This window comes from Microtus ochrogaster, chromosome 6 (assembly GCF_000317375.1).
Source record: "Microtus ochrogaster isolate Prairie Vole_2 chromosome 6, MicOch1.0, whole genome shotgun sequence".
NCBI classification, from domain to species: Eukaryota; Metazoa; Chordata; class Mammalia; order Rodentia; family Cricetidae; genus Microtus; species Microtus ochrogaster.
In genome coordinates this window covers 59,160,824-59,182,516 of record NC_022013.1, presented here as the reverse complement: position 1 = coordinate 59,182,516, position 21,693 = coordinate 59,160,824, and the positions used below count along the sequence as shown (strand labels likewise).

At 44.6% G+C, this 21,693-nt stretch overlaps 1 protein-coding gene across 1 annotated transcript in view; it reads left to right on the top strand.

Annotated features, from left to right (window-relative positions):
* The first annotated feature begins 4,986 nt into the window (after positions 1 to 4,986).
* Positions 4,987 to 21,693, top strand: part of Frmpd2 (FERM and PDZ domain containing 2) — a 107,771-nt gene continuing 91,064 nt past the window's right edge. Inside the window, exon 1 of the mRNA XM_026779984.1 lies at positions 4,987 to 5,095. Within this exon, the coding sequence (XP_026635785.1) occupies positions 5,071 to 5,095 (25 nt within the window). The 5' untranslated portion in view covers positions 4,987 to 5,070. The remainder of the gene's footprint in view (positions 5,096 to 21,693) is intronic.

Genomic DNA, 21,693 nt, shown 5'->3' with positions numbered 1-21,693 from the left:
AGCGAGGGTTCCAGGAGCTAAGACTTTCTTAGGTGTGTCAGGTAGGAAGATGGAAATTAAAGCAGTTGGAAGTCCCTACGGTAACTAAGGTAATGAGGACACTGAAGACAAGAGTGGGCAAGGAGAACAAAGGTAGAGAGCAAAGAGATTGGGGCAAAATCCACGTGGAGGCAAGTCATTTTGTCCTTGAGACTGAGAATGGCAGCCATGCCTGCCAGAAAACTAGGTAGGCCTCCCTCTGTTCCCCTAAACCCAAGCCCCAGCCTCATCCGCAGCTCTGTGACAAAACACCTTGGGCAGCCTTCCCTGCTCCTCTGTTTCCTTCTCCTGCAGATCCCACAGATTTTCCCCTTCTAACCTCTGTCCCCCAACTCTTTGCTTTGTCCCAACCCCCAGCCCCAGTAGGGCCCCACTAACAACTCCAAAGGCTATTCTTGCCAGAGCAATAAGTTTGCTGACTACAGATCCACACCCCTCCTTCTCCTTCTTCAGATCCAGTCCCCCCAGTCACATCCCCAGGTCTGTAGCAGGAAACCTGCTGAGGTTTCTCCTTCCTCTCCGACCCCATCCCCAACAGATGACAAAAACATTCTCCTCCAACCTTCCTTCCCCCATCTCCTCCCAACTTCCCAGCCTCCAACACCAGCAGGCACTCCTGGGATCAATCCAGCCAAAAAGGAACACCAGGGAAACAGGGAGGCTGAAGACCATCACCCTCCTCCCCTCCACACCCAATCTCATCCTCAGCTCTGCAATAGACTGCCTGCTGTGGCCTCCCTTCCTCCTCTGCCCACATTACCCCTCTGGTTGCTTTATCCCCAACTCCAGCAGGCATTCCCTGCTGACCCACAGACCACTCCTGCCAAGGAAACAAGTAGGTGGTCTGTAGTTCTTCCCCTTATTTCTGTTCCTCTAGATCCACATCCCCAGCTTCACCTGAAAACTGCTTTCCTCCTTCCTGTGGCCTTCTTCAGACACTTAGCCTAACCCCATTCATAAGTGTCAGCTCCCAATAGGGAGAAACACATTTTACCTGGAACCCCCAATAGCCATGCCTATGTCTTATCAGCAACCACACTCTGAAAATCCAGATAGGAAACAGAAACCAAGGGAAAAAATTCCTACCTAACAAAGACAATTTTAGAAATCAGCACCTAGTCCTATAATTGTCCCAATCACAGATGCCTAAAAATGCAATTAAAAAAAAAAAACAGCCAGGATAATAGGTCACCACTAGAGACCAGCTCTTCTACCGCAGCATGCCCTGAGTAGTCCAACATAGATGCAGTACAAGAAAAAGGCCTTAAAGTCTGGTGGTGGTGGCAGCGGTGCATGCTTTTAATCCCAGAACTCAAAAGGCAGAGGCAGGTAGGTCTCTGAATTTGAGGCCAGCCTGGTCTACAGAGAGTTCAAGGACAACCAGGGATATAAAGGGAAGCCCTGCCTCAAAAAATAAAAATCAAAACAAAAACAAACAAACAGAAAAAAGGAGGAGGAGACCTTAAAACTGACTGTATGAAGATGATAGAGGTCCTTAAAGAGAAGATTAATAAATCCCATAAAGAAATCTAGGAAAACACAAACAATGTGAGAAAATGGAAATCCCTTAAAGAAATCCAGGAAAACACAAACAATGGAAGGAAATGAATAAAACCATCAAAATCAGAAAATGAAAATAGAATCAATAAAGAAAACCCAAACTAAGGGAATTCTGGAAATGAAAAATTTAGGAATTTGAATAGAAACCTCAAAGGCAAGCTTCACCAACATAATAAAAGAGATAGAAGAGAGCATCTCAGGTATGGACGATATGATAGAACAAATGGATACATCTATCAAAGGAAAAATTATATCTAAAAAACTCTGCACACAAGATGTGCAAAGACTCTGGGATGCCATGAAAAGACCAAACTTAAGACTACAAGGATAGAGGAATGAGACAAGAAGAAGCCCAAAGGCCTAGGAAATACTTTAAACAAAATCATAGAAGAAAATTTTCCTAACCTAAAGAAGGAGATGCCTGGGCTAGAAAGATGGCTCAGGAGTTAAGAGCTCTGACTGCTCTTCTAGATAGGTCCTCAGTTCAATCCCCAACAACCACATGGTGACTCACAACTGTCTATAATGGGATCTGATGCCTTCTTCTGGTATGCAGGCACACATGCAGACAGAACACTCAACATTAAAAGAAGAGTTGCTTTACAGGTACATGAAGCATACCAGAACATCAAACAGATTGAACCAGAAAACTAAGTCCCACTGCCATATAATAATCAAACACTACACATATAGAATAAAAAAATATTAAAAGCTGCAAAGGAAAAAAAGACCAAGAACATATAAAGGTAGGCCTGTTAGAATTACACTTTACTTCAGAAGGGATAGATGTGCTACAGACTCTAAGAGACCGTAGATGCCAAGCCAGACTAACATACCTGCAAATCTTTCAATTACTGTAGGTGGAAAAAAATAATATATTCCATGATTAATTAAACAACATCTCTCTACAAATCTAAACTTACAGAAGGTGCTAGGAGGAAAATTCCAACCTAAACAAGTTAACTATATCCATAAAAACACAGGGAATAAATAATCTTATACCAGCAAAATCAACAGAAGGAAAACACACACAGACACACACACACAAACACCACAACTGTCACCACCAACAATAATAAAATAACAGGAATTAACAATCATCTGTCATTGATGTCTCGCAACATCAATGGGCTCAATCTCAAAAAAAAAAAAAAAGACAGACTAACATAATAAATGTGAAAATGGAATCCATCCTTCTGCTGCATCCAAGAAACACATCTCAACATTAGCCTTTATAACTGCATGGAGTAACTGTATCTACTGAATGCAATTCTAGTCTATGTGTATATGTACGTGCATATGCTCAGAGAACCTTGCTAACTGGTGGTTGGTTACAGTGTTGGGTCTCTCTTTATAGGAAGCCATACTTTCAAGGACAGTGCATAGTTATGAATAGGCAGGTCTTGAGAGCGAAGCAGTTGAAAAATTAAAAAATGTATAAATTCAAATATTTCAATACTGAAGCAAGATCTTTCCCCCGTGTTTTAGTCTGACCTATAGAACTATCAGTAGGAGCTCTCTTGCAAGTGCAAGCATTTCTAAGAGAGAAGATGGAGGTGGCAGTGACTTTAGGCAGACCAGCACCACCTGCTTGACCCCGACTTAGGTATTGCTCTGTGTTCTATCACAAACAACCACGTGACTGGAGAAATTCACTTCCTCCTTCCGAGACTGTTTCCAATTGCGTGTTGCTGGAATGAATGGATTGCTAAGTTTGGGTTACACAGGGACTTGCTGAAGGCCCACCTATTCTTAGCTGTGCCTCAGAGACAAAGGCTCAAAAGGCACCAGGCAGTGCCTGCAAATCTGCATTCTATCAAGCCCCTGGTTGAATCTGATGCATGGAGAAATTTTGGAGAAACCAAACAGATGGTCACACATATCATAAAATTCATTTTCTAACTAATTGGGAGTGTCAGTAAAAGTAACTTTAAGTGGAAAAAGATAAATTTTTATAGAACAGTGTGCATTTTTTTTTGTTTTTAAACAATTTAGTACAAAAATACAAGGGAGGAAAGAATAGGTAATATTTTTTTTCTTCCCAAAGCAAACGCTTTTACATTTCTGTGACTTGTCTAAATAAAGAATATGTATTCCTATGCTTACTTTTATTTTTTTCATTTATAAAAGTTTATGTGTGGGTGTTTTGCTTGCATGCATATCTGTGCATCACGTGGTATATGCAGTGCCCTCAGAGGTCAGAGGAAGGCCTTGTGTCCCCCTGGATCTGGAGTTCCATATGGTGTGAGCTGCCACGTGGATGCTAGAAGAGAAACCTGGTTAGGGCTAGTCACTGAGCCATCTCTAGCCCCTGGATGCTTGATTTTTATATTTATCTATTTGCAAGGAAATTAATCGTATTTGGCCTGTGCGACACTTTTTATTTTTTTAAATACTTGCTCAGCAGCTGTTGCGTCGCCTGATGCCCAGATCTGATTCTCTTCTCTGCACAGCCAAGCATTTCCTTTTCTTCTGTGTGTGAACCACACTCTGTTTGCAGACCCACTGTTGACAGGCGCTTGATGGTTTTTAGGGTTTTGGCATTACAAAGACATACTACAGTAACTTTACATGTTATTAAAAAATGAAATAAAACAGCTAGACTGCAGGGCGCATCCGTTTTCAGATGCTTACATGGGCTTTCGGCAGTGTGCTTCTGAGTGGCTGGGTTTGCAAAGGTGGTGTGAACTCACTGGTCCCACCAGCTGGATCAAACATGCATGAGATTCTTTCCATCAACAAAAGCCTCGTATTCTTTCTTTCAAAAATAGTTCTCAGTTTGACACTGCTAATTCCGAAAGGGCTTAAAAGATTTGTTCTCTCCCAGCCACCTCTAAAGAGTTATGATCTGTCTCTTGCTCTTCTTGTCCCAACTTTATCCTTCCTGAATTCAGGGAACAGAGGCTAGAGGGTTCCTCTGGTCTTTCCACCAGCAGCTCCAAGACCTTGGGCCTAGATAGGATTGTCTATGCTTATGGGTTACCTGGGGGGGGCAGGTCAGAAGTCTGACCATTCATGGGCAGGGAGGACTGAGGAACTGATGGAACCGAGCTGTGACTCTTGAGATGTGGCTCCCCTGCCACCCTCCTCATTGCAGGGAGCTTTCTTTTATTGGACCAGGTGCTAAAGAGAAGTCGCTGTAAAAGCCTCCCTGAGCCGGCCCCTGCAGCCTTCAGTCCTTCAGTGGCACCTAATCCGGTTGAGCTCTTACTGCCCTTGGGCCCACTGGCCTTGAAAAGGCTGCTGGGCGACTCTGCCTGTTACTGGGCAGAAAGAAGAGAGGCGGGAAAGTGGTGGGCCTTGTTGACTTGTTCACTGGGCAGCCAGTGCTTAGAGACAAACGGTAAACAAAGGCAGCCTCGGCAGGCTGTGCTGCTCCATCGGGAAAGAGACTTGCAGGCCATTGATCCTGTTTATGGCTGGGAAGTTTTTCTAAGCTGAAGGCCTAGACCAGTTCGCAGAGATATCTGGATGCAGCCGTTGACAAAGGACACAGGTACCGCTGGGCATGGCTCTCTTTTTCCCTGTAAATCTGAATCAGGGAAAGCGTGAATCTGTGGCAGAGGAGACTGGGAGAATTAGAATGATACATTTGGGTCAGGTCCTGCATTAGTGATCCTGGGAGAGTATTTACCACAGGCCTCTGCGGGGCCTGATAATATGGCATTTGTTGTCTAAGCAGAAAAGAGGGACTCAGAAGAGAAGACATGAACTATAGTCAGACTCTTCCCTCTTTCGGCTACTGCTTTGCAGCTTGGCTTCTGTGTGAATTGAAACAATTAAAGTTCCTAAGACTCAGTTTCCACGTCTGTAAAGTGGGGACAGCAAGAACCACATGGCAGCATTTAGTGTGTACTCTTCCAGTAAGCAATAACGTTTCTGTTTCCGAGAAATGACTGTTTTGGATATTGCTTAAAAACATACCTCTTCCACCTTCGCGTTTGGTGATATGAATTTGAGTTGGCAGGAACCAAAAAAGTAGACCTGAATAACAGCTTAAAGTGCTAATATAACAGTTAATCAGCCAGGCGGTCGTGGCACACGCTTTTAATCCCAGCATTCGGGAGGCAGAGGCAGGAGGATCTCTGTGGAGTTCGAGGCCAGTCTGGTCTACAAGAGATAGTTCCAGGATGGGCTCCAAAGTAACACAGAGAAACCCTGTCTCAATAAAACCAACAAAACAAAACAAAACAAACAAAAAAAAACCCCCAAAAAACCCAAAACAGTTAATTAGAGCTTTCTAGATTTTTTTCTTTTTTTGGTGATGGATGTTCTTAACTCTCTCACTCTGCAGATCCACCCTAAGCTCTGACCCTTAAGGTCACAGCCCACTAGATACTAGAAAGTTTGATTTGACTTCTGTCCTAAGCTACTTGTCTGATGAATCCTGTAAATTTCCCCTTTCTGACCTAAGAAAGCAGTTTCTCGGGTTCTGTAGACCACTGACTAGTCCTGGCTCTGAGTCTCCTTGAATACACTAGAGCAATCCTTCCTCCAAATTCCAATTGACTGTGACTGGTTGTTCCTCCTGGCTGGAACTGGTTTTCTCAAGCACACTGTGGGGACTCAGAGAAGTACAACCCTGAACTTTTAATATGCAGCCGAATCACCAGCTGGTTGTGATACAGGTTCTCACTAGGTCTGGGACACCCAGCGCCTGCATTTCTAACAAACATCAGATGAGGCCACTGTGGCTGCTCTGAGCTGAAGGGGTAAGGACAGGAACCCTGCAGGTCCCAAGGTCACCTGCAGCCTTCTCTTGTGAAGCCATTTCTGTTCTCAAGCCATAGTTCTGCATACACCTGCATTGTTTTCTGTGCTCACCCACGCCAAGTGTTAATAACATGAGTAGAGAGCGTTAGTTGAGAAATTAGCATACGCCTGACCTGGTGACTTATTTGTGCGAAGAGAATACATAGCTCTCCTGAAGTAAAGCAAGGGCTGGTTCCATGCTGACCTCAGAGTTTGTCTAGCCCCTCTGTTTAGTGATTCCCCGTTCCTTGCAAGTGTCCATGGCCTTCTCTTTAAAAAAAAAAATATGTGTGGAGGCTGGAGAGTTGGCCTAGTGGATAAGATAACTGGCGTCTCTTCCAGAGAACCTAAGTTCAATTCCCAGCACCCACATGGCAGCTCGCAACTATCTATATTCTAGCTCCAAGTGATTTGACACCCTCACACAGACATAAATGCAGGCAAAACACCAATGCACATAAAAAAGATGTATGTGTGCAAGCACATGTGTGTGCATCTGCATGTAGTAAGTGTGTGTGTGTGTGTGTGTTTGTGTTTGAAGAGGGTAATGAATCTCTTGGAGTTGGAGGCAAAGGCAGTTTTTAGTTGCTTCTTGAGGGTGCCGGGAACCGAAATTGCATGAGCAGTATAAGTTCTTAATTTCTGAGCCATCTCTCTAGCTGCAGAATGACTTCCTTAATCTCAGGATCTTGCTTATTTATTCTCGGGACCCCCATGATTCTTTCCTCTCTAATTGCTCAAATCAAACTCACTTTCAGCTTGTCCTTTCTGTCTTACGTGATCTAGCTGTGTCTGCTGCACTGCAGTTTGTAGGTGCCACAGGGAGACACAGCTTGCTAATTCCAGGACTGAGGAGGCCTGTGTAGGGGTGGAATGAAGCACAGGGAACAGCCCAGCACCTTCTCTCCCAAAGCCTTACAGCATGGAATGCTGGGAAATGCCTCTGTGGCTCCCATTCTTAGCTCTCACGTTGCCTGTCTGGGCAGAAGTGAGCTGGGCGGCAGTGGGATACACAGAATTAAGCTGTTCTTCCCCAGCCACGACTGTTTAATAATCTACTCTGGGCAGCTGAGTTTGTCTGAATGGGATAATTGTAGTTCTGTAAGACTGGTTTAAAACAAGATTTACTTTGGTGAGGTTTATGACTGGGCGAGAACCCTCTTGAGCCGCTGTCCTGTCTGTGTCCCCTGAGTCAGAGATTTGTTCCTCATCTGTTGCCGCACAGGGACAGGGGGGGTCATGTTCTCTGTTTTGGGGGTGCTTCCAGAGCTGCCTGGCCCCAGCCCCTGAGGGAATCTGCCCTTCCGTGTGTTTGTCTTGTTTCTGGGCATTCTTACTCCAGGCGCATCTACGTTAGCTGTGGGTGATCCCCTCCTGTTCATGTCGTTCTGTGTAGCATTTAGGGACATTCTGTAGGTGATGATGGGTTGATGATAGATTGAAGGATTATATTTTTAATTTTAATATGTTGCTCTAAAAATGCAAATAAATTTAATTCCCAGATTAAAAGGGAGTTATGAGCGGGCCCAGTCTGCAGCCCTCATCGTGCTAACACATTTTTAAACTTATTACACAATACATGATCACTGAAACTGGCATTTTCCACTTGGCTCAATGCCCTTGTGATCCATCCACATTACTACACATATCATTCACTGATTTTTATTTCCCTGTAGGTATTTTATGGTTTGACTATACCACGATATGTAGATCCACTCACTAGACAAAGGATATTTCCATTGTTAACATTTTTTGATATTATAAATAAAGCTTATGTTATGAATAAAATCAACAATCATATATAGATTTTCAAAGTTCAGGCATGCTGTAGCATGTATCATTACTTTATCCTTTTGATGACTGAATGCTATTTCATTGTCTGAACATTCTGTATTTTGCTTATCTAATCATTGACTGATAAACCTATGAGTTGTTGGCTGTGTCCCTTTGTTGTTGTTATTGCTGTTGTAATCATGATGAGAAAATTTCTTTTTATTTCTGATTAGCTGAGAAATCATGAATGGGGCTGTTTTCCTCAGTCACTCTCTTATATATTGAAGCAGGGTCCTCACCTGAACTCAGAGCTCAACAATTTGGTTAGTCTAACTGGAATCACAGGCAGGCTTCCATGTCAGCTTAGGATTTACGTTGCTGGAACTCTGAATCCCAGTACTCCTATGCTGTGGGACAAAAGTCTTTAATCCTGTCACTTGTATTATTTTGAATAAAATGCTGGTTGGTCAGTAGCCAGGCAGGAAGTAGAGGTGGGCAACAAGAATTCTAGGAAGAGGGAAGTTTCAGTCTGCAGTCATGATCCAGACACAGAGCAAGCAAGATGTGACTGCCTCACAGAAAAAGGTACCAAGCCACGTGGCTCACTCAGGCAAGAATTATGGGCTAATGTAAGTTATAAGAATTAATTAGAAGCTTGAACTAATGGGCCAATCGGTTTATAATTAATGTAGAACTCTGTGTGATTTCTTTGGGACTTAACGACTGCGGGAACCGGGCAGGACAGAAAACTCACTCAACACTCCTTCTTGTGTGCAGAAAGTGATTTTACCCGCAGAGCCATCTCTCCAGCTCCTCTGTTACTGATTTTCAGTTTAATTCTGCTGCAAATAATTTGTATGATCTCTGGAAATTTGTTAAAGTGTGTTTTATGGTGTACAATTGTGGTAGGTTTTGGTAAAAGTTCCATTTGGGCCTGAAAAGAATGTATAGTCTGCTGGATAAAGTAGTCTATAGATGTCAATTGGGTCCAGTCGGCGGATGAGGCACTCAGTTGAACTACATCTTCATTGATCTTCTGCCTGCTGAGTCTGTTAGTTACTGAGAGTGGAGTGTTGACATCTGCAGCTGCAATAGTGCACTGTTTATTTTCCGCTGCAGTTCTACCAGTTTTTGCCTCATGCATGCACAAGAGTGCATGCAAGTGTGTGCATGCGTGCCTGGGTGTACGTGTGTTTAGCATGCAAAGTAACGGGCTTCATTATGGCATTTTCATGTTTGTACATCACTGTTCTTTGTTCATGTTCTCCCCTCTACTGTCCACTCTTGTCCTTCCTTTTCCCTTCTGCCTCCTAGATAGTCTCCCTTCTGTCATAAATAAAAGTAGATTTTAAATATCAGAGAAAACATGCATATCTATCTTCCTTTTCCTCATTGTCCTATCCTCTTGCCCCTCTCACCCAGATTATTTTGTTTAATATTACATACATAGCTTCATCCACTTTCTTTCAAGTGATAGAATTTCATTTTTATTTATGATCAAATAAAACCCCCTTGCATTTCTATACCACATTTTATCATTTATCTGTTGATAGGCATCTGTACTGGCTGGTTTTGTGTGTCAACTTGACACAAGTTAGAGTCATCAGGGAGGAAGAAGTCTCAGTTGAGGAAATTCCTCCATGAGATCCAGTTGTATAGTATTCTCTCAATTATTGATCAATAAAGGAGGGCCCAGCCCATGGCGGGTGGTGCCATCCCTGGGCTGGTGGTCCTGGGTTCTATAAGAAAGCAGGATGAACAAGCCATGAGGAACAAGCAGTGATTCTTTTCAAATGTAAATCGCTAGATTGGTGGAGCATAGTATTTTGAAGCTTGACTTAAAGGCTCAATACACAAGCACTTTTGTTTTTGTTGTTCGAGACAGGGTTTCTTTGTAGCTTTAGAGCCTGTCCTAGAACTAGCGCTTGTAGACCAGGTTGGCCTCAAACTCACAAAGATCTGCCTGCCTCTGCCTCCCAAGTGCTGGGATTAAAGGCGTGTGCCACCATTGCCTGGCTTACACAAGCATTTTTTAAACTCACCACCTAAATAAGATGATTGCTACATAACCAGGGGTAGCTCTAACAAGCCTCCTTAGCTAACAGGTCCCTCCCTCCCTCTTATAGCCACGTGACCTTTGTAATTCTACAGCGGTTAAATTCCACTTTCTTTGTCTAGAGAAGGGACCATTTTTTGCCTTGTTTGGGGTTTAAAGCATTTTCATGGAAACTTCAAAAGTTTAAGGAAACTCTGAAAGCTGTCAAGTTCTCTGTTCCCCAAAATTCATTACCATCAAATGTGACACCCGAGGCTTCAGCCAGCTTATGCTGAGGACATAGCTTGAGTCCCACAAGACTTCAGAAAGGCTGAAACTGTGCTTCTAGAAGGGCAGGCAGGACCGTTTGTGCACAGGTAGAACAGAAAGCTGTATTAATAATCTTGAGTTACATTTTTGACATTTGACTTTAAAGCTTTCAGATAATGTCAGAAAGACAGTATGTTTAGAACCATGCGCTTTCCCCGTTTCTCAGACTAATTGTTCCTTTCAGAAGAAAAGACCAGGCCCCAGGCTCAGAGTCTCTGGAGCATATTGCCTGTCATGAATTCATTACATTAAAAAGAATGGTTATAATTTTCCTCTCGTTATGTCTAATGATACAAGTTTCCCATTATTATAATAACAAATGGTTTCTTTTGGAAACAAATGCATCTACATGGCAGAAACTTTTTCTTAAGTGAACGAGACTGTAAAAAACATGAGAGATAGCATGCCAACGACTTGGGCTGGAGTAGGAGACATGCCATCTCAAATGTCTTCAACTTGTTCCTCTAGATGGATGCCATTGGCTAATGCATCTGTGTACAGACGAGAGGGCAGCCTCTTTGGAGCTGCCATCTCCCCTAACCTGTAAGGTAGGAACTGTCATCTTGGCCTAGTAGATGGGGACATATGGGCTCAAGAGTGTCCTGGCTCCAAGTTGTGTCATAACTGTGCTGTCTCCACCACGTGGATGGGTCATGGGGCTTGCAGCTTGGAGGACAGAAAAGATACATGTGGAGAAGCCACAGTGGCACAATTTCAGGCACTTTATACCCATTATGATATGGATCTGGAATGTTTCAGATCTTGAGGTCACTGGCTGGTGGCACTGTCTCAGAAGGGTATGGAACTTTTAGGATGTGGGGGCCTCGCTAAGTTACCAGCAGCTGGCCTTTGAATGTCATGCCTGCCCCTGGTTCCACCTCTCACTTTGCTTCCTGTTTGGTCACTGTCTTAGTCAATGTTCTATTGCTATGAAGAGAGGCCATGACCTCGGCAACTCTTATAGAAGAAAGCATTTGCTTGGGGCTTGATTACTGTTTCAGAGGTTTAGTGTGTTATTGTCCTGGTGGGAAGCATGGTGGCAAGTAGACAGCCATGGTGCTGGAGAAGTTGAGAGTTCTATATTCAGATCTGGAGGAAACAGGTAACGAGAGACAGCCGCTGGGCCTGTGTGGTGGTTTGACTAGAAATGGTCCCAATAGAGTAACACTATTAGGAGGTGTGACCTTGTTGGAGTAGGTGTGACCTTGTTGGAGGAATTGTGTCACTGTGAGTGGGCTTTAGGGTTTCAGAAGCCCACGCCAGGCCCAGGGACACTCTCTTTTCCTACTGCTGGCCAATACAGATGTAGAACTCTCAGCTCCTCCAGCACCATGTCTGCCTGCATGCTACCATGGTTTCCAACATGCTGATAATGGACAAAACCTCTGAACTGTAAGCCAGCCCCAATGAAGTATTTTCTTTTATAAGAGTTGCTTTGGTCACGGTGTTTCTTCATACCCTAATTAATACAGCCTTGTTGGACTTCTGAAAGCCCAAACCCCACCCCCAATGACATACTTCCTTCAACAAGGCCACACCTACCAATCCCTCTCAAGTAGCACCACTCCTTAATGACCATTCAATTATATGAGCCTATGGGAGCCTATGGGAGCCATTCCTATTCAAGCCACCACAGCCATCATGGGAAGAGCTGCTATCCTTGCCATGGGGGAGAGTGCCTTTGAAACCAAAACAAAGAAAACCGCACCTCTGTAAGTCACTCCTGTCCTGTGTTTGGTCACAGTAATGCAGAAGTCACAGCAGAGAGTTCCGGAAGAACAGAGCCCTGATGTCTTTAGTCGTTTGAGCTTAGGCATGAATGGAGTAGAAGACTCTTTTCCTTTGGGGAGAGGTGGATGCAACTTGTCTTGTCTTGATCAAAATCGGGTCTTGATTTGACTGTGGGTGGATGCTTTTCAAGGACTTTCCAAAGGTACAAGTAGGGAGGTGGGGAGGGGGGAGCGTTACTGAACAGAGTAGAGACAAGACCCGTCTGCAAGCTGCAATTCCTTGGGATCCTTCCTGGTTCCTTCTGGGGTGTCTATTTTGGGGGCCCTGAGATTGTTGAAGTATTTCACTAAGGTTGGAATGGGATGTTTATATAGCGTGTCAATCCTGGCAGGCAGATGGAAACAATTAACACTGTATCTTCAAAGTCCTGTGGTTGAAGCTGCTCACAGTTCTGACGCTGAAAATCTCTGTCTGGATGGCCGTTGCAGAGATGGAAAAAGACAGTAGTCAAGATGAGCTCGGCTCCTTTTCTGTTCTGAGGGCTTTAGTATAACCGTGACAGTTCTGCGATGCAGCAGCTGCTAACCCGAGTCTTCAGATAACAACACTGAGGCTCAAAGAGGTTAAGCATATGCCAGTGCACAAGGTCACATAGCCGCAGAGTCAGAAAGTGGGGATTCAATGTCTAAAGGACATGTCGCATCTTTTTCAGAGAAAGAGTATAGGATGAAAGCAGGGCTGAGAAGGCCTGAGCAACACCCCTCCACAAACTAAGAATAGGGAGATCCATAGCTGTATTTTGGAAATCTGTGACTGTTACCTTATATGACAGAAGAGACTATATATGCAATTGAATGAAAGGATCTGAGATGGGAGAATATTCTAGATTATCTAGGTGGATCTTAGTCATCACTGTGCTCATAAGATGGGGCAGGTAGAAGAGAAGACAGGGTGACTCTAGAGCCGACACTGGAATGATGTGGCCATAAACCCAGGAATGCTGACAGCCATCAGAAACTGGAAGAACATGGAAAAGGCCCTCTTAGAGCTTCAGGACGGTGCGTGGCCCTGTCCTGACTCTGATTTCAGCCCCGTGAAACTGATTTCAGACTTCCAGCCCCTGAAACCATGTGAAAATGAATTTCTGTTGTTTTAAGTCACCAAGCTTGTGGTAATTTATTATGACAGTCATAAGAAGATAATAGAGGAAATATGTGGAAAATATAATAAAGAAAATCATAGAAGGCCTGAGGGCACATCCTGAAAGGGCCTGAGAACACATTTTGAAGGCTGGCACTTCAGAGGGTGTGAGAGGCAGCATGGATACTGAGAAAGTCGGGAGAAGAGGGAGGTAGAAGTAGCAGGAAACAACGGGAGGAAATAGATAGGGCCTGTCCACTGTCCGCACGAGACAGGTGGCGTGTGTTGTCCGCCCTGCCACCTTTGACCGCATGTTTATGCCCTTCCTTTGTTGGCATCAGTATCCTGAATGCCAGAGAAAAGACCTGGTCTATCTTTCCTCCTAGGGCATCCAGAGGGGTGTATGTCTCTCTAGAAGCCATGGGCCAAGGTTAGAGTTCCCCCATAATTCCTTGATGGAAGCTGGAGAGAGAACTGGGAGGTTCTTGGAGTTTCACTGTTCAAGGCCATGACTCAGTCAAAAGACACAGCTAGCCAGCAAAGACTGTTACCTCTTCAGAAGACAGCACCCGGCAACCACTGCCAGGTAGCTTGACAACAAACACACGTGGCATTTGCTGGGGTAGGTGGCCTCAGTCACAGCAGCTATCCAGTAATCATCCCTCGGTAGCTGTCTAGGACACACGATCAGGGTTCTTCCTTGGGGCAGAGGTAGATGTGGGCATTGTCAGTGATGAAAATGAGGCACTCACGTGACCGGTGAGGCCCAGGTGAGGCGAGATGTCAGACTGACACATGCTCAGATGCTGAACTTCCCTCAGTGGCTCAGCTGCAGGCCTGGGCACGGATGCTCCAGGCAGCCTTTGCTCGGAGCGTGCTACCCTTGTTCTATCTGCTAGCAGCTCGTAGCTGGCCAGGCTTCCTGTTGCTGCCAGGCGAGAATGCACAGTGTGCCTGCTCATCTCTGTGACTCTACCTCCAAACTAAGCCTCTCTTCTCAGTCATGCAGGGCTTTTGTGCTCTTGAACACTGTTAGTCTGAGGGTATTTGTCCTTTGCTTGAATCACCCCCGCCCCGTACCTTCTCAACTTCTGAGTCTCAGCTCGAATGCCACCTCCCAAGATTCCTCTCCTCATCGTCTACTAACGTACCCCCTATCCTGTATACTGTTGTCCACCTGCTTGCCTCATTTTTCTCTCATTTTATGAGATGGTGCTATTTATTTGCTTACCTGTTCATTGCCTTGTTTTCCCATGCCTGTTTCCAATCCTCACAAAGGCAGGGTGTTGTACTTACTGGCCACTTACCTATCCAGAGAGCTTGAGACATATTATGCCCTTAATAAATACCTATTAAATAAAGGACAGCTCAGATAGCAGTGTCAGGATAGCCTCACAGATGGAATTCTAGCTTCTGTCTCCATGGCCCATGTGAAAAGCACTGACGGCTACGGGTAGCAGAATATATTAGCTTGAGCCAAACCACGACTCTGGAAATGCACAGGGGTGGGAGTATATGAATGCTTAGCCTTGGATGGAAAGAGGGATCTGAGGTTGCGAGATAACTCCAGAAGTCCTCAGGTAATGAGGTCCCTGGAGACGAAATACAGGGAGTTCCTGAGAGATGAGGATGGGCGTTGTTGTGTAAGCAGGCCATAGCAGCCCCCATTGGCTTCATGCTTTTCCAGAAAATTCGCTCTGGCTGGCTGACCAGACTGATCTGTGTAATGTGATCCTGTGTTCCTTTAATAGTAAATAGTACCCTATGTAGTTCATCGCGCAGCAGTACCTGCCCACCAGACCACTTAGAGGAACTTGGCTAGAAGCCCAGAGGCTTCACGGTGTGATGAAAGGCTCAGGAGTGTTCCCAGCTCCCGGCTGCTGCTCTGTAAGTTGCTTTGTGCCATGCCCACAGCCGGTGGAATGTGAGGGAGAAGCACATAGCTCTGAAGATCAGGAACACGAGCTTAAACACAAGCCAGGTGCTACTATGGGGCCAAGTTGTTCTGCCTCAACCCCTCACTTTCCACGTCTGTAAAGTGGGCCTGACAACAGCGCCGTTTACATTCTGTAGTGAGGCAAAGATGGTCCACTCAGTTGCCACACTGAGCCCTGCCTGACATCTGGGAAGCACTAGGGAAGCGCGATCTTGTTCAGGGGAAGTGTCAAGGAGCTCTAAAACCACATTATGACTCCAGATTGGTTCCTGAGGCCTGGCCTGGAGTGGAGTCTGTGAAGTAGACCCACAAGGGCTACTGCTGGCCACTGGGATGTCTCCTGCAGGCAGCCGATATGGAGGACTGTAGCTAATGGCTGCCAGGGACTATAGGATTCCAGATGGTTCTAGGCACCTGTGTTCAGTTCTGGCTCCCATGTACCCTCGGGGCAGGTGGTGACACATTGCCGCAGCCCTGGAGCCAGGCGGGCAGGCAGTTTTCACAGAGAAGTGGCATGCACACATTCCTTCCTGCAGAGCCATCTTGGCTTTGGAACAGGTACGGGGGGGAGGAGGGCACAGAGCCACATTCAAGTGTGGCTGCTGTGATATTGACATGACACTTTTTATAGTAAGAACTGCAGCTTCTGGTCTCGAGGGTCTCTTAGCCTTGACAACAAGAGCGGCCTTGTTGGACAAATAAGCACGTGTGTGGTCTTCTTGTTGGATGCTGCCCTTCTTTCAAATAGAGCATTGTGACTGGCCTTTTATGTTACCTTTGCTGGCGTTCTTACTTCTCATGGGGGTTGGCATCTCCGTCTAGTGTCTGGTCACCCCGGTCTGAAGGCTCCGTTTAGTAGTTCTTGGAGGGCAAACCTACTGACAATAAACTAGTGTTTTTGTTTATATGGGGATGCCTTATTTTCCCTTTCAGTTTCTTTATCAGACTTATTCATTTGTTTTATTTGTGTGTGTGTGTGTGTGTGTGCCTACCTGCCTGCCTTCCTGATACATGTACCACGTGTGTGCAGAAGCCCACGGAGGCAGCAGAGGACACTAGATCTCCTGGAATTGGCAGTTACAGGTGACTCTGAGCTGTCATGTGGGTGACGGGAATCAAACACGGGTCTTCTGCAAGAGCAGCAAATGCTATTAACTGTTAAGACATCTCTCCAGCCCCTCTCCTTTGATTTCAAAGGACTGCTTTATTCGGTACAGAATGCTTGACAGCTCTTCTTTCTCTGTACTTTGAATATGTACTGTTACCTCCTTACTCCGGAATGGGTTTAAATGGCAAATCAGCTGTGTGTACTTTATTGAGGATTTGCTATCTGTACCTTCTTTTCTTCTCCCTGCTTTCTATGGCCTTTAGTTTGTTGTTCGACGCTTACTTACGGTGGTAAGCTGTGGATCTGGCTGGTCTTATCTTCTTCTGTCTTCCCTGGGCTTCTTAGACGTGTGGCCGAATGTTTTCCCTTATATTCGGGGCGATCCTGCTCATTGCTCACTCTGCTCTTGTTTCTCCTTTCCCAGGGATTCTGGCTTCCAGGAAGTTAGTGAAGCTGACGGTGTCCTACAGATAACTGAACAGTTGCTCATCTTTGTTCATTATTTTTTCTTCCATCTCCCCAGGCCCATAATGTCCAGCCCCCTGTTTGTGAGTTCACTGCTGTTGATAACATCAGCTGTCTGCTGAGACATTTATTTTTCTCTTTGATTGCTCTTCTTAGAGTTTCCGTCTCGTCACTGCTGTTCTCTGCTTAGTGAGGGATCTTTCTGCTGCTTCCCCTCAGTTTTTGTTGTTCTTCCTCCTCCTCTTTGTCTCCTCTTCCTCTTCTCCTTCCTTCTCCTCCTTCTTCCCCCTCTCCTTCTGTACATAAGGTCTCTCTACATAGCCCTGGCTATACTAGAACTCACTTTGTAGACCAGGCTGGCTATAAACTCATATAGGCCCACCTGCCTCTGCCCCACAAGTGCAAAAAAAGATGCACACCACCATGCCTGGCTTCCGTTCCACCCTTTAGACACAGTTCATGTTGGCTATGTGAACACTTTTTAGGCTGCTAATAAAACATCTTTGTCTAGTAGACCCAGTGTCAGTGTCTCCTTAGGAATAAAGACTTGGCTGCTTTTGGTTCTGTGTATGGGCTGCTTAATAAAAGATTTATTTATCTGTATTTTATGTGCATGAGTAAAATGTGCATTTGTGTACCAGATGAGCGTGGTGCCGGTGGAGTCCAAAATACTCCTGGAACTGGCATTACAGGTAGTTGTGAGCTACCAGGTGGATGCTGGGAGCTGAACTCTGGCCCTGCGCTCTTGCCCTGTGAGCTGTCTCTGCAGCCCCTATGAGAAACTTTTCTTTTCTTTTCTTTTTTTTTTTTGCATGTATTGCATTTTTTTCTAGGGTGGATTGAAAATAACATTTTAACTAGTAAAGTGAGCACTTGAGGAAAAATGTCCCTCCTGCTTTGCTCCAGGACGGCCACAGTTGTTCGTCTTTGTCACTACTACTCAGATCTTTAATTACTTCCCAGAACTTCCTCTCCAGTTCCGCATTCTCTGTTGTGTGTGGCTGCTGAGGTCACACTCCGTTCAGTTGTCACTTAAGGTTACTGAGGAATCTCTTGCATACCTCCCGATGCGCATCCTGATAACACCCTCATGCACATAAATACAAATAAATGAATCTGTTATTAAGCAGCCCACACACAGAACAAAAAGAAGACAAGTCATTGTTCCTAAGGAGACACTGACATTGGGCCTACTAGACAAAGACTTTTCACTAGCTGCTTAAAATGTCTTCACATAGCCAATACCAACTGTGTCTAAAGAACTTCAAATGCCTGGATCTAAGCTTCCTAGCCTTTGCTTAGGGTCTCTGCAGAGATCTCTGTAAACACTAAGGCCATCAGAGTGTTGATCCAAGTGATCCATTTGGTTCAGTATGACTCACTAGCTGGTGTTGGTTCACACGTCGAGAGCCATACACCGGGCAGTGTATTGTAGGCATATTTAAGTACAGCATGGTTTGGAAAAAAAGAAGTTTCCTGGTGTAACACAACCCCCTGGGCACAAGTACTCATAATTATACCAGAACTCTTCTCAAAGTGCATGCCATTTCTTCCACGAAGATGTGTTCTAGAGATAAGGTGCACGTATTGTCTTCAGGCCCTACGGGAGGAACTAGGGCCATCTCAGTCATGCTGACAGTGTCCAGGTCCTCATCTCTGGTTGTGGGAGCTTGGGGGAGCCCCTGGCCATACAGATAATGCAAAGGTCACCTAGACTGTTAGCCATCTCCGGCCCTGTTAGAGGGAGGTTGGTATGGCCTGGCCCTACAGATGGTGCAAATCACCAGGTTCTTAACCACCTCCATTCCCAGCTTTCCCTGTGGAAAAACAGGCTATACAAATCTCTTGTTGAAGAGACAATTCTATTCTACATGTTTAACGTTCCTGGTTCCTTCATGCTTGTCTTTGAGCACAGGGACCTTTGTGTTCCCAACAGGGCTTTGAGAGATGCAAAGACACGCCTTTATGTATCTGCTGAGAAGCCCACAAATCTGACTTACCCCTGTTTCCTACTCGTTCAGTGTCTGATGGAGGACCAGAGGGAACTATTTAGAGTCCTTCTGAGTATTTCAGAGCACATGCACCATCCAGAACTTGGACATAGGTCTACATATAAAAGTGATTCTACAGGTTCTTGGAGATATTGAAAGATTTTTCAGATTGGCTACAGACTTCTTCCTTACCGCTTCTCTGTGGCTTTTTGGTTCTCTTGTTAATACAAATGCTTTTGTAATCACAGACAGATGCAATGTTAAATAATTGATACTGATTATTTTTTGAAATAAGCACCTCCACAGGAATATTTGTTGTCACTGGGGCAACTCTGAATTGGGTCAAAACAGACAATTATTTGTTTGAGGCTAGTTTCAAAATTTCACTTTTTAAAAATTGTGTATTCTCTTCAAGAACAGGACAAGCTCTTAACTGCTCGGCCATCTCACTAGCCCCAATACAAATAATTCTTGAGAGAGATTTCTGGGGCTGGCAACGCCAAAGAACGGTATTAGAAAGAGCCACAGCTGTGGCCTAAGTCTGTGCTGTCTGGGGGAGCTGTTCATTCTATCACTGCTTTTATGGATGGGAAGTTTTGGGAAGGTTCTTACTTTGGTGTTCTGTGACATTTCTTCCTTTGCTTTCTTTAAATAATGCCTTTGTTGAGGACCCCAGCTGTTTGACCTACACATTCCCTGTTTTGGATTCTACAATTGCATTCTGATAAAGTTCAATGTTCCTCTTAGGTGGTACCATGTACTTTGTGCAGAGGTGCAGTGCTTGAATTTTTAGGCTGTCTCAGAATATATGTATATGTATATGCATGTACATACATGTCATGTGTCTGAGGGGACCAACTCCAGGGAAAGCCCTGCGTAGACCATCCACACTTAGGGTGGTACCTGATGTTTGTGTGAGGATGTGCGTTTACATGAATGTTCAGATTTCCCTCTTCCTGCTGTTTTTTTCAAGGTGATTTGTTAAGCCAAATCATAGATGGGTTTTGTGAGGGCATAAATTTCCTTTTATCTTCAATTAAATGTTCAGGAGTGATATTGCTGGGTCGTATAGCAATTGCACGTTTAATTTTGTAAAATACCGACAAGCTGTTTCCCAGTGTACCTGTTCCTTCTCAGTCTCTCTGGCAGTGTGAGAGAGCTGGTTTCTGGGTACACTCACCAGCATTTGGGGTTGTGACAAATGTTTGTCTTAGTAATTCCATTGGGTATGCAGTATCATGTCATTATGGCTTTAATTTGCATTTCTCTAATATCTAATGATGTTTAATATATTTTCATTGGTTTAATTTGGTATCTATGTAAATATCTTTGGGGAAATGTCTGTGTCATTTTCTAATTATACTGTTTATTTTCTTGCATGTATTTATAAATCTGAGTAAGCGCTCATGTGGGTGAGTGTGGGCATGCACCTACTACCATGGCCTGTGCAAATAGGTCAGAAGATGACCTTGGTGCTGGTCCTCACCTTCCACCTTGTTTGAGGTAGAGTCCACGCCATCTTAGACGGTGCTGTCTCTGTCCACCAGGATAGCTGGCATTTTAACTTCTGGGTCTTCACTTACTTGTCTGCACCTCCCATCATGCTACAGGTGACTGTAGACTCTTGTGTTACAGCCAACTTTTACATGTGCTCTGAGGATTCAGACTCATGTCATCACGCTTAGGCAGCAAGAGCTTTTGACCACTGAGCTCTCTCTGAATCTGTTTTCTTACTGATGAGTTCTGAGGGCTTAAAAATTGACACCCTAAATATGTGTGTCTCTTCTGATACATGATTTTAAAATATTTTATCTTAGTATAATTTGCTTTTTTCATACTCTTCATGGGATTTTTCTCAGCGCAAAAAAAAAACAGAAAGAAAGAAAGAAAGAAAGAAAGAAAGAAAGAAAGAAAGAAAGAAAAGACAATTTCAATGACTTATCACTTAAACATCCTTTTGTAGATTATGCTCTTGGCGTCAAGTTCACAAAAATCTTTTCTGTAAATGTGTGCAATTTGGCCATTGCTCAGGGTTCCGATAAAGGACCCGTTGCTGTTGGTTGAAAAGTCCATCCTTTCTCCTCGGGACTGCTCTATGAGGCCATGGTCTCACCAAGCTGCCACATGCACAGCAGGCTGACAGTGCAGTTTGTTTTTCTTCTAGTCTTGGCTCCCCTCTGGGATTTTAAGGATTTTTTTTGTCTGAGAATCAAAGTATTTCTCCCTTTTCTTTAATAAAAGTCCTTCACTGTCATTACAGAGTTAGAAACATATGGCTAAATGCAAATGTCTAAGTCCATTTTTCTGTAACAACTTTTAAGAGGAGAGAAAAGAAGAAAACGAAAAGTGAAAATAGTGGAACAGATGAAGAGAAGAAAGGAAGGAGAGGGCCTGGGCTGGGTCCTAATTATCTCCGGAAAAATTCTATTGACATGTATACTTATACAAATATGGGTATGGTGTGAGTCTAATGACCCTAAATAGCATGTAATGATCACCTGGGTGTAACCAGAACACCTACACCTCAGATAGTCACTTGGTCTGTGACTGGGGACTCCAGTTGCCCCCACAGACTACCTGTGACAAATCACAGCTCATAGGTCATGTGTCTTCAGGAGCTCTCATGGCTCCCTCTAGGTATTCCGGTGGAAAAGCTGGGCGTCAACCTCCATTCCCCAGGGTGCTGAGCAGTTGGTGAGTAGACAGCTTTGCTTAGCTCCAGGGGGCAGGGGGCCTGCCTTCCAGGCTCTGACTGGAGAGCAAGCTCTGCAGCCATAAACAGCTTAGGAAAAGCTGCAACCTGGCCCTTGCTGCTGCCTCCAGCAGGGCTGGG